The 12519-nt window shown below is 43.1% G+C and overlaps 1 protein-coding gene across 5 annotated transcripts in view; it reads left to right on the forward strand.

The window, feature by feature from the left end:
- The first annotated feature begins 349 nt into the window (after nt 1-349).
- UBAP1 (ubiquitin associated protein 1) overlaps nt 350-12519 on the forward strand; it is a 69294-nt gene continuing 57124 nt past the window's right edge. For 3 of the 5 annotated variants that reach the window (XM_078370879.1, XM_054257155.2, XM_002743026.3), the window contains exon 1: nt 385-596. Coding sequence is in view for 2 of the 5 variants with exons in the window: in XM_008998483.5 (XP_008996731.2) it covers nt 353-596 (244 nt within the window). In the remaining 3 variants the exon portion in view is untranslated. Of the gene's footprint in view, nt 597-12519 lie in introns of all 5 variants that reach the window. The other 2 variants (XM_008998483.5, XM_054257156.2) reach the window with 1 other exon arrangement.

Consider the following 12519-nt stretch of genomic DNA (forward strand, 5'->3'; position numbering starts at 1 on the left):
CTTAGTCAAATATACGTGGGAAAAGTGAGGCCCAGAAAGGGTATGAGTTGTACCAGGTCGCAGACCCTGAACAGAAGCTAGACGTCTTAATTTCCAAGTAGGACTCGCTGCTAACTCTTTGGGCATCCCTTCTCGATTCAAGTCTGTCTTGGGTTTCCCGCTTTGGCCGCATCGCCAAACCCAAGTCTCACACTCTTAGTGACCCCCTCTTCCCTCTTCCCCTTAGGTCAGCAGAGTTTACTCATTCTAATTGCATAGCTCGGGGTTGCAGGAGTAGCCACTTGCTAGAAGCGAGATTAGTTACGTCACCATCGGCTCCTCCCATTGGTCCAGGCGTGTGGAGCGTGGCGCCATGACGTCAGACGCCCAACGGGGTGGGGCGGTGAGGGGAAGGAGGAGGGAAGTAGGGCTTCAACATGGCGGCTGCGGCAGTGGCGGTGGCTACGGTGACGGCCTGGCCCGGGGCGGACAGAGTTGGAGGTGGTGGCGTTCGCTCTCCTTAGGGGCCGTCGGCAGCTCAGCGGGGACCGAGTCTGGGAGGCCGGCCGGTGCCAGCGTCTTTGGGCTTCTGGGACGGCGGCAGCAGCGGCGTTCAGGTGAGGGGGGCCTCCCTCTGGGGGAGGGGGAAGAGGGGCGGAGTTGGGGGAGGGGGGGCCGGTACTGGGAGACTGGTAAAGGGGCTGGGGGCCGAGCGAGGTGAAAGGCACCGGAGCTAGGAGGTGGGAGGGAAAAGTGGCCGGAGATCCGCGATTTGGGAAGGATTCTGGGAAAAGGGTCGGAGTGAAGGGACCTGAGTTGAAGGGGCGGAGGACAAATGGGATGCCAGAAAATGAGTTCGGATTAAGGAGACTAATACTCTACTGGAAGATAGGCGCAGTACACATCTATCGGGCTGGATTGAGAGCTCAGTGGGAACTAGACGATGTTAGGGAGGGGGACCCAGGTTTTTAGTAAAGAAGGTGAATGGTGGGGAGTTGAGGGTAAGCTGGGGACGTGCGGTGGAGATTTAGTTCTCCCAGAGGCAGTGAGATTAGGGAGAAAGGGAGGAGACTAGACCTGAGGTGAGAGATCTTTGGGGATATCTTTGGCCTTGTTTGGTCTTCTGCAGATATGTTTATCTGCCTTTTTTGTTTGTTTCTTGGGTGGAGGCTTACCTATATGGACCTCAGGAACCGCCCCAGTATTTCTTGTGAAACGTCAAGTTCATTTATTTGAGGTTTATCAGTGATCTTTGACCTTTGTTGCCAGATCCAGACTAGCGTCTTAAAAGTATGGTTGGGCATGAAAATAACGTTTTATGTTAAACTGAAATAAAATGTTGATACTTTTTAGCCACCATGCAGTGTTGCAAAACCAGATTTGGTAATTTAGTTAAGTTTATATATTATGTTCTAACTTTACTCGATAGTGCTTTGTCTCTTCAGTTATAATGGTTAGCATTTAAGAATTTGAATAGATGTGATAGATGTTTTCCTTTGTAATTTTGTCAAATTTGATGGTGGGAAAAACAAGATACTTAGTCTTTAGAGAGTTTTTTCTAGTTAATGTCCAAATCTGGTTAAACTAAAAGTTTCCGTATTGGCCGGGCGCTATTGCGCACGTCTGGAATCCTAGCACTTTGGGAGGCTGAGGTGGGCGGATCGTGAGGTCAGGAGTTCGAGACAAGCCTGACCAACACGATGAAACCCTGTCTCTACTGAAAATACAAAAAGTTAACTGGGCGAGGTGGCAGGTGCCTGTAATCCCAGCTATTCGTGTGGCTGAGGCTGGAGAATGGCTTGAACCCGGCAGGCGGAGGTTGCAGTGAGCCGAGATCGTGGCATAGCACTCCAGCCTGGGCATCAGAACGAGACTCTGTCTCAAAAAAAAAAAAAAAGTTTCAGTATTATGGCAAAGAATGTGAAATGTCTCAAGTCTTAAAATAATTACATTGTCCACATTAACTTACTATAAATGAAATTATATTAAATTTTTGTTTCTAGTTAGTTGTATTCATTCATTTGTGTTTATTGAATGCCAACTGTGTGTTGCATTAATAAGTCATTGTAATTATGGAAATGCGAAACTTAATGTTTCTTTAGTGAGTGAGCATCGCTGTCATTGCACAGCAGGTAACTTTACTAACCTCCTATGACCTCACTGGAAAAAAAAGTTTTTTTTTTTTTTTTGTTGTTGTTGTTGAGAGGAAGTCTTGGTCTGTCACCCAGGCTGGAGTGCAGTGTCCCCATCCCCTCATTGCAGCCTCCGCCTCCCAGGTTCAAGAGATTCTCCTGTCTCAGCCTCCCGAGTAGCTGGGATTACACGTATGTGCCACCACGCCCGGCTAATTTTGCATTTTCAGTAGAATTGGGGTTTCTCCATGTTGGTCAGGCTGATCTCGAAATGCAGATCTCAGGTGATCCAACTGCCTCCGCCTCCCAAAGTGTTGGGATTACAGGCGTGAGCCACAGTGCCTGGTCCAGAATTTCTTGTAGGAAATGTGTGTTCACTTAGGAAAAAGAAACAAGCAGAGTATTGCTCTTCCAACCTGTAGCATATGGTTTCCTTTAACATTAGAAAATAATTTGAAGGTAACAGTAATGTTTTCCTATGAATTGAGTTACAATTTTAGGTTTTAGAAATTTTAGGTGAGAGTAGCAAGATTCACAAAGGAAAGGGTGCTAACACTGGGTATATACTAATGAGCCAGCATTGTTAAACACTTGACGTAATCTCAGTTCTTGGCTGTTGTGGTAGCTCATGCCTGTAGTCCCAGCACTTTGGGAATTCCAGGCGGGTAGATTGCTTGAGCCCAGAAGTTCAAGACCAGCTTGAATAACACAGTGAGACCTTGTCTCTATAAAAATTACAGAAAAATTAGCTGGGGTTGGTGGTTCATGCCTGTAGTACCAGCTACTCAGGAGGCTGAGGTGGGAGGATCACTTGAGCCCAGGAGGTTGAGGCTGCAGTGAACCACAATCATGCCACTGCACTTCAGCCTGGGCAACAGAGCAAGACCCTACCTCAAAAAAAAAAAAAAAAAAAATCTCGGCCGGCCTCAATGGCTCACGTCTGTAATCCTAGCATTTTGGGAGGCTGAGACAGGTGGATAACCTGAGAGCACGAGTTCGAGACCAGCCTGGCCAACATGGTGAAACGTGGTCTTTACTAAAAATACAATAATTAGCTGGTCATGGTGGTCGGTGCCTGTAATCCTAGCTACTCAGGAGGCTGAGGCAGGAGAATTTCTTGAACCCAGGAGGTTGAGGTTGCAGTGAGCCAAGATCATGCCACTGCGCTCCAGCCTAGGCAGCAGAGCAAGACTATCTCAAAAAAAAAAAGTCAGTTCTCACACTTGAATTAGGTAGATAGATTGTGATGTGCATGCTTTTTATGTATTGAGGAAACTGAGGATCACAGAGGTTGTGTAACTTAACTAAGGTTACAGCTAGGTAGAGTGAATGTGAACTGAAATCTGTACAACCTCGATGCCTATGCTGCATTCTTTTATACCATTTAGTCCCTCTTAGGTGGCCACAGGACCATTTTAATTTCTATAAGGTATAAGCACTAGTTTTAAAGTAATACCATTGTGAGCTACTTGTTCTCATTGAAATGTAATTGGAATGATAAATAGTTCATTAAAATTTTAGTCATATTAACAAAAAACAAAAAAAATTTTAGTCATGCTATGTCATCAGTATTCTAGGAGGAAATGAATACCTGAATATTGTGTACTTCACAAAATAAACTGGATAAACTGGATAAATGACTAAAAGTTGTCTTTTTTATATTGCTGAGTCAGGCTGAATCCAGTTCATTAAGGGCCAAATTTGTATTTGGTGGTAATCCTCATGTGTTCTCAGAATGCTTGATTGGTCATTATCAGTTGCTTAATGCTTACCAAACACTTTCAGTGTTTGAGTCACTGAATTGGCTCATGGTAATTGTAAATCTTGTGGTTACTGAGTCAAGAGCCAGCAGTGTGTGTTTTGGTTGCTTCACTTCCTCCCCAACACTTGATACTGTCAGACTTTAAATTTTTTTTCCCTAATCTGGTGGGTTTGAAATTGTATCTGTAGTGTTTTTATCAGCATTTCCTGAACCTGGGCATCTTTTCATGTATATTTATTGGCCATTTGTGCTTCTGCGAATGTGTATTCAAGTTGGTTCCAATTTTTTTTTTGGTCATTTCTCTTTTTCTGATTGATTTTTAAGTGTTCTTATGCCTGTAATCGTAGCACTTTGGGAGGCCAAGGTGGGCGGATCACGAGGTCAAGAGATCGAGACCATCCTGGCCAACATGGTGAGATCCGTCTCTACTATTTTTCTAAAAATAGAAAAATCAGCTACGCGTGGTGGTGTGCACCTGTAGTCTCAGCTACTTAGGAGGCTGAGGCAGGAGAATTGCTTGAACCCGGGAGACGGAGGTTGCAGTGAGCTGAGATTGCGCCACTGTATTCCAGCCTGGCGCCTGGTGACAGAGCAAGACTGTCTCAAAAAAGACCAAAAAAAAAAAAGTTCTTTATATATTTTAGATACTAATTATTTATTAATTTATAGGTTGCAAATGCCCTTTCCCAATTTGTGACTTGACTTTTCATCTCTTTGTAGTCTTCTGGTGAGAAAAGCTCATAATGAACTGAATTTTTCAGTTTTTCATGGTTTGTGCTTGTATCACTTTTGAGAAATCCTTCTTTGCTGCCAGGCATACTGTTTTTTTCTTTAAGACAGGGTTTCACCATGTTGGTCAGGCAGATCTTGACTCCTGACCTCGGGTGATTCGCCCGCCTGGGCCTCCAAAGTGCTTGGATTACAGGCGTGAGCCACTATGCACGGCCTGGGCATACTGTTTTAATAAATACAGTAGTATACCTGTCTATAATGTGGTATCTCATCTGATACTTAGTTTCAATATCTGCTTGATTACAAAGGCAAACTTCTTAGGAGTTGCTTTCTTACTATATTTTTGGAGTTATAGGACAACAGAGTTTTAAAAGCAGGTTGGATTGTGCCTTACTTGTTACATACATTGTTCAAAACTGAGACATCAACAGATTTATGAATGAGATGTCCATCTTAATAAATGTTAATGTGATTTGACAATGAGACCTTTCTTTTGTGGACAGTATTGTATACTGTTGATAATGAGTCATTCATTCTAAGCTGTTAGCACTTCCACTAAAATATATTCAGAGATTTTTTTTGATGTCTAGTTTTTACAGTGTTGGGCTTAATCGAGAATAATTGTGGATTGTGGAAGAGCTGATACGGAAACATCTTACACGTTTTTCGCTTTTTCTTTTTTATTTTATTTTTTTTGAGATGGAGTTTTGCTCTTGTCGCCCAGGCTGGAGTGTAGTGGTGCTATCTCAGCTCACCACAACCTCTGCCTCTGGTTCAAGTGATTCTCCTGCCTCAGCCTCCTGAGTAGCTGGGATTACAGGCATGTACCACCACACCTGGCTAATTTTGTATTTTTAGTAAAGAGGGGATTTTTCCATGTTGGTCAGGCTGGACTCGAACTCCTGACTTCAGGTGATTCGCCTGTCTCAGCCTCCCAAAGTGCTGGGATTATAGGCATGAGCCACCCCTCCTGGCCCCAGATTTTTCTATTGTTTGGGAGTGTTAACATTTCCTTCTGTAGTTTCATGGGGAAGGATATAGGCAGTAACTTCCCCATTTCTTTATTCTAGTAGATCATTATATCTTTTTTTTTTTTTTTTTTTTTTTTTTTTTAAGATAGTCTCGCTCTGTTGCCCAGCCTGGAGTGCAGTGGTGCGATCTTGGCTCATTGCAACTTCTACCTCCAGGATTTGAGTGATTCTCCCACTTCAGCTTCCCGAATAGCTGGAATTACAGGCTCTTGCCACCATGCCTGGCTACTTTTTGTATTTTTAGTAGCAACAGTTTCACCATGTTGGCCAGGCTGGTCTTGAATTCCTGAACTCAAGTGATCCGCCCGCCTTGTTCTCCCAAAGTGCTGGGATTACAGGTGTGAGCCACCATGCCTGGCAGTTCTTGTCATTTAATAGGAAATCTTTTTTTCCTTTTTTTGCTGTGACGCAGTCACAGCTCACTGCAGCCTTGACTTCCTGGGTTCAGATGATTCTCCTACCTCAGCTTCCCAAGTGGCTGGGACTGCAGGCACATGCTACCGTGCCTGACTAATTTTGATATGCATTTTTTGTAGATATGGGGTTTCGCCATTGCTCAAGCTGGTCTCAAGTTCCTGGGTTCAAACAATCCTCTGACCTCAGCCTCCTAAAGTGTTGGAATTATAGGTGTGAACCATCATGCCCAGCCCTGAATTATTAGGTTTGTTTTTTGTTTTATTTTTTATTTTGTGTATTTTTTGAGATAGAGTCTCATTCTGTCACCTAGGCTGGAGTGCTGTGGCGTGATCTCGGCTCACTGCAACCTCTACCTCCCATGTTCAAGCGACTCTCCTGCCTCAGCCTCCTCAATAGCTGGGATTACAGGTGTCCCCCACCATGCCTGGCTAATTTTTGTATTTTTAGTATAGTCAGGGTTTTATCATGTTGGCCAGGCTGGTCTTGAACTTCTGACCTCAGGTGATTTGCCTGCGTTGGTGTCCCGAAGTGCTGGGATTACAGGTGTGAGCCACCAAGCCTGGCTAATGTTTTTTTTAAATCACAAGTTCATAATGATACTTATTATTTGATTAATTTTTAGCTTCTGCAAAGAAATAGATTCACAATCTAGATTTTTGAATTATATGACTTTAAGGCCGGGTGCAGTGGCTCACGTCTGTAATCCCAGCACATTGTGAGATTTAGGCAGGCGAATCACCTGGGGTTGGGGGTTTGAGACCAGCCTGACCAACATGGAGAAACCCCATCTCTACTAAAAAAAATACAGAATTAGCGGGGCATGGTGGCACATGCCTGTAATCCCAGCTACTTGCGAGGTTTAGGCAGGAGAATTGCTTGAATCTGGGAGGCAGGGGTTGCGGTGAGCCGAGGTCATGCCATTACACTACAGTCTGGGCAACAAGAGCGAAACTTCATCTGAAAAAAAAAAAATTACATGACTTTAAATATTTTGCCTTTTCTCTCTTTTATATAAAAAATATTAGTTCTTGGCCGGGCGTGGTGGCTCACGCCTGTAATCCCAGCACTTTGGGAGGCCAAGGCGGGCGGATCATGAGGTCAAGAGATCGAGACCATCCTGGCCATGGTGAAACCCCGTCTCTACTAAAAATACAAAAATTAGCTCTAATTCTTAGAAAAAAAGAATTAGTTCTTTACAAGTATAATTACTTTTCTATATTGGACTCATATAAAAATAGTTTTAAAAAATAATAAGATTACTATATACATAGCTAATAAGTAAAATCTAAAATCTTTGCCGTTCTTTATGTTCTTAAAATACTGTATAGGGGAGGACTTGGCACGATGGTTTATGTCTATAATCCCAGCACTTTGGAAGGCAAGGTGGGTGAATCACTTGAGGTCAGGAATTTGAGAACAGCCTGGCTAATATGGTGAAACCCCATCTCTCTACTAAAAATACAAAAAATTAGCTGGGCATGGTGGTATGCGCCTGCAATCCCAGTTACTCGGGGAGGCTGAGGCAGGAGAATCAGTTGAACTCAGGAGGTAGAGGTTGCAGTGAGCTGAGATTGTGCCACTGCACTCCAGCCTGGGTGACAGGGTCAGGCTTTGTCTCAAAATAAAAATAAAAATAAAAATAAAAATATTATATAGGGGAAAACTCTCAAAGCACATTGTTCCTCCAATCTCACACCACCACAACAATCATCAACATAGAACACATCTGTGACCAAAAGTGTGGGGTTTTTTCCCCTGCACCAAGCAGTGGACATCAGCTGGTGTTCTGGGACACTGGATCTTATGATCCTCTGTCTTCATGTTGGGGTTCCCATGATCTCCTTTTTGGGTTTGGTTAATTTGCTGGAGGCTCTCACAGAACTCAGGGAAATACTTATATTTATTGGTTTATTCTTTTTTTTTTTTTTTTGAGACAGAGTTTCGCTGTTGTTACCCAAGCTGGAGTGCAATGGCGCGATCTCGGCTCACCGCAACCTCCGCCTCCTGGGCTCAGGCAATTCTCCTGCCTCAGCCTCCTGAGTAGCTGGGATTACAGGCATGCACCACCATGCCCAGCTAATTTTTTGTATTTTTAGTAGAGACGGGGTTTCACCATGTTGACCAGGATGGTCTCGATCTCTTGACCTCGTGATTCACCCGCCTCGGCCTCCCAAAGTGTTGGGATTACAGGCGTGAGCCACCGCACCCGGCCGGTGTGGAGTTTCTATACCCTTTTTGGGGTGCTGCCATCCAGGAACCTCCAGGTGTTCTGCTATCCAGAAGCTCTCTGAACCTAGTCCTCCTGGGCTTTTGTGGAAGCTTCATGATTCTCTGAGGGTATAGGGCAGTCCCCTCTCTGGGGAGCGTGTTGAGACCCACAGTCAGAAGGGTGGGGAAATATTAGTGTCTTCCCTTGGGGCAGGTGAAAGTAGGGCAGAGGAAGAGGTTTTGTTTCCTGAGACCTGCCCCTAAGACCTAACACACCCAATATTGTACCAGAAGACTGTAACTAGGGCTGTGGGAATTATGAACCAGGAACAGTGGATGAAAACGAATATATCTCATAACACTACAGATATATTTTACTGATTCGTGCAATTAGAATACTGAGTTCTAGGCCGGGTGTGGTGTGGCTCAAGCCTGTAATCCCAGCACTTTGGGAGGCTGAGGCAGGCAGATCACGAGGTCAGGAGATCGAGACCATCCTGGCCAACATGGTGAAACCCCGTCTCTACTAAAAATACAAAAAGAAATTAGCTGGGCACAGTGGTGCGTGCCTGTAATCCTAGCTACTCAGGAGGCTGAGGCAGGAGAATTGCCTGAACCCAGGAGGCGGAGGTTGCAGTGAGCCGAGATCGCGCCATTGCACTCCAGCCTGGGTAACAAGAGCAAAACTCTGTCTCAAAAAAAAGAAAAAAAAAAAAAAGCTGCTGGCTTTTTTTTTTTTACTTTGAGACCAGGTCTTGCTCCTACCTTTCTGGCTAAAGTTTATCCTCCTACTTGATCAGCCTCTTGAGTAGTTGGGACCACAGGTGTGTGCCACCAAACTTGGCCAATTAAAAACATTTTATTTTTTTGGAGACGGAATTTTGCTCTTATTGCCCAGGCTGGAGTGCAATGGCACAATCTCAGCTCACTGCAACTCCGCCTCCTGGGTTCAAGTGATTCTCTTGCCTCAACCTCCTGAATGGCTGGGATTACAGGCGTGCACCACCATGCCCAGCTAATTTTTTTGTATTTTTGGTAGAGCCAGGGTTTCACCATATTAGCCAGATTGGTCTCCTGACCTCAGGTGATATGTCCAGCTTGGCCTCCCATAGTGCTGGGATTACAGATATTAGCCACTGTGCCTGGCCTTAATGTCATTTTTCTTTTTTTAACTCAGCATTGTGTTTCTAAAATTCTCCTGATTTGTTTTATAGATGCAGTTTGTTTTTGTTTTTGTACAATAATTCATTGTATGAATATACCATTTATTTATTCATTCTTTTGCCAATGAATATATCCAACTTTTTCTTCCTTTTTTAAAAAACAAAGCAAAAGCATAGTATTTTATGTATAACATACATAACATAAGATAGGTTTAAGCTTATTAAAAATGTAGAAGCAACTGGGCATGCTGGCTTATGCCTGTAATTCTAGCACTTTGGGAGGCTGAGGTAGGAGGATTGCTTGAATTCAGGAGTTCACGACAAGCCTGGGGGAATGTAGTGAGACTTTGACTCTACCAAAAAAAAAAAGAAGCTCTTTTCCTTTTATGCAAGGTCTATGGCTGTGAATATCAAAACACTTGTAAAACTTTTAAACCAAAATGTGTTTATAGAATAATCAACAAAATGACGTGAGAGATTAGAAAAATATGTGAGGTGGGTATTAATAACTATTAAAATATGTAAGCATGAGATCACTACTCACTGCTATGGTTTGAATGTGTCTCCCAACTTTCATGTGTTGGAAACTTAAATCTCCAATGTGGCAGTATTCAAAGGTGGGGTCTTTAAGAACTGATGGGATCATGAGGGCTCTGCCCTTGTGAACAGATTAACCTATTCATGGATTCATGGATTGATGGGTTATCTTGGGACTGGAACTTGTGGCTTTATTATTATTATTTTTTAGATGGAGTCTCCGCTCTGTCACCCAGGCTCTGTCACCCAGGCGGGAGTGCAGTGGCATAATCTTGACTCACTGTAACCTCTGCCTCTCTGGTTCAAGCTGTTCTCCTAACTCAGTCTCCTGAGTATCTGGGACTACAGGCATGCACTACCACGCCCAGCTAATTTTTTTATTTTTAGTAGAGACAAGGTTTCACCATGTTGATCAGGCTTGTCTCAAACTTACTACCTCAAGTGATCTACCTGCCTTGGCCTCCCAAAGTGCTGGGATTATAGGCATGAGCCACCAAACCCGGCCTAGAACTTGTGGCTTTATAAGAAGAGGTTGAGAGATCTGAACAAGCACAAGAGCATGCTCAGCCCCCTTGCTATGTGATGCCTTGTGCCACCTGGAGACTTTTCAGAGACCCCACCAGCAAGAAGACTCTCACCAGAGGTAGCCCCCTCATCCTTGGACTTTTCAGCCTCCGTAGCTGTAAGAAATATATTTCTTTTCTTTTCTTTTTTTTTTAAGATGGGGTTTCACCATGTTGGTCAGGCTGGTCTTGAACTCCTGACCTCAGGCGATCCGCCCGCCTTGGCCTCCAAGGTGCTTGGATTACAGGCGTGAGCCACCACTCCTGGCCCATTTATTTTCTTTATAAATTACCCAGGTTCAGGTGTTCTAAGCAACAGAAAAAGATGAATATAGTCATATACTTTTTGCTCTTACAATCTTGTTATGAACATTTTTGTATATATTTCTTGATTTACATGTCTATGATTTTTTTTAAGATATAGGATTAGAATTGGGGATAGAGGATATCTAGGTGTTCAGTTTTATATGAGACAATGCCAAATGACTTTTCTAAGTGCTTGTGAGATTTTTATCCTCTGGGTCAGTGGAAAGCATTTGACTTTAGAAATACAGGTATATAACAGGTATATGGATTTTCTCTTTTAAGATAGAAAGCATATTGTATACTGCAAAATTATACCTGCTTTAGGATACAGAAATCATGAGTGCATAGGCTTGGGGATACGTTTTTTTTTTTTTTTTTGAGACGGAGTTTCACTCTTGTTACCCAGGCTGGAGTGCAATGGCGCCATCTCGGCTCACCGCAACCTCCGCCTCCTGGGTTCAGGCAATTCTCCTGCCTCAGCCTCCTGAGTAGCTGGGATTACAGTCACGTGCCACCATGCCCAGCTAATTTTTTGTATTTTTAGTAGAGACTGGGTTTCACCATGTTGACCAGGATGGTCTCTATCTGTTGACCTCGTGATCCACCCGCCTCAGCCTCCCAAATTGCTGGGATTACAGGCTTGAGCCACCGTGCCCGGCTGGGGATATGTTTTAAAGAACATGTGAAGACAGATTTCTGATGAATTACATAACCAAATTTGAAAATGCACACTAAATTTTTTCTGATTACTATGATTATGGTAATGTGGCACAATGTCACTGGATAAATCAGAACTATTTAGAAAGGTTTAGTTGGCAAGTAATTCTAAACTTTGTAGTTAGGAGGCAGGAAGTGCATTTCGAATGTAGTTTTGGCTGTTTGCTGACTTTGGTTTTCCCTATCTCTAAGCTTTTTGTTAGAAAATGAACAAATGAACAAAATGAAGTGCCTTTCCATGGAATATGAGAAAGATATGACTATCTTTTCAGCTGGTCGGTATCTGGTGGTCACTGGACTAGTTTTGGATTAAGTATGGTTAAAAATTAATCCAAGAGAAATAATAATTAAATTGTAGACTGTTACTCAGTTTTTGGCATTGTCTATTCTTAAGTCATTAATCAGGGATGTAGTTTGACAGATTTGTAATTGATCTAATAGAGAAATGGTTTTGTAATTCTGCTGAAGTGATTGACCTTGTGATCCACCCACCTCGGCCTCCCAAAGTGCTGGGATTCCAGGCTTGAGTCACTACACCCAACCAATATTGCCCCTTAAAAAAAATTGCCTAAATATCATTCAACAGATATTTGAGTACTCTTCTAGGTGATATCTATATAAAGGTTTTCTGATTGTTTCTTGTAACTTGTGGACATTTTTATAAAATTGGTTTTATCTGAAGAGCTGTTTATGGAGTATGAAATTAGGGGGCCATGTTGGTTACTATGTCATTAATTATACTTAATGTGGAGGATTACCAGAGATTACTTTTTTAGCTGGAATCTAAATGGTAGCTACCAACACTTCGACATCACTACCTCCTTATGTCAGTAGTATTAGACCATCATTGTCATCTAAAACACATGCAGTGCACATTCTGTGTCACTTTGGCTACTAGGACTGAAAACTTTGTTGAAGAAAAATTTTTAGATAGGACATCTAGGTCGGGTACAGTGGCTTATACCAGTAATC

This window comes from Callithrix jacchus, chromosome 1, assembly GCF_049354715.1.
Source record: "Callithrix jacchus isolate 240 chromosome 1, calJac240_pri, whole genome shotgun sequence".
Taxonomy (NCBI): Eukaryota; Metazoa; Chordata; class Mammalia; order Primates; family Cebidae; genus Callithrix; species Callithrix jacchus.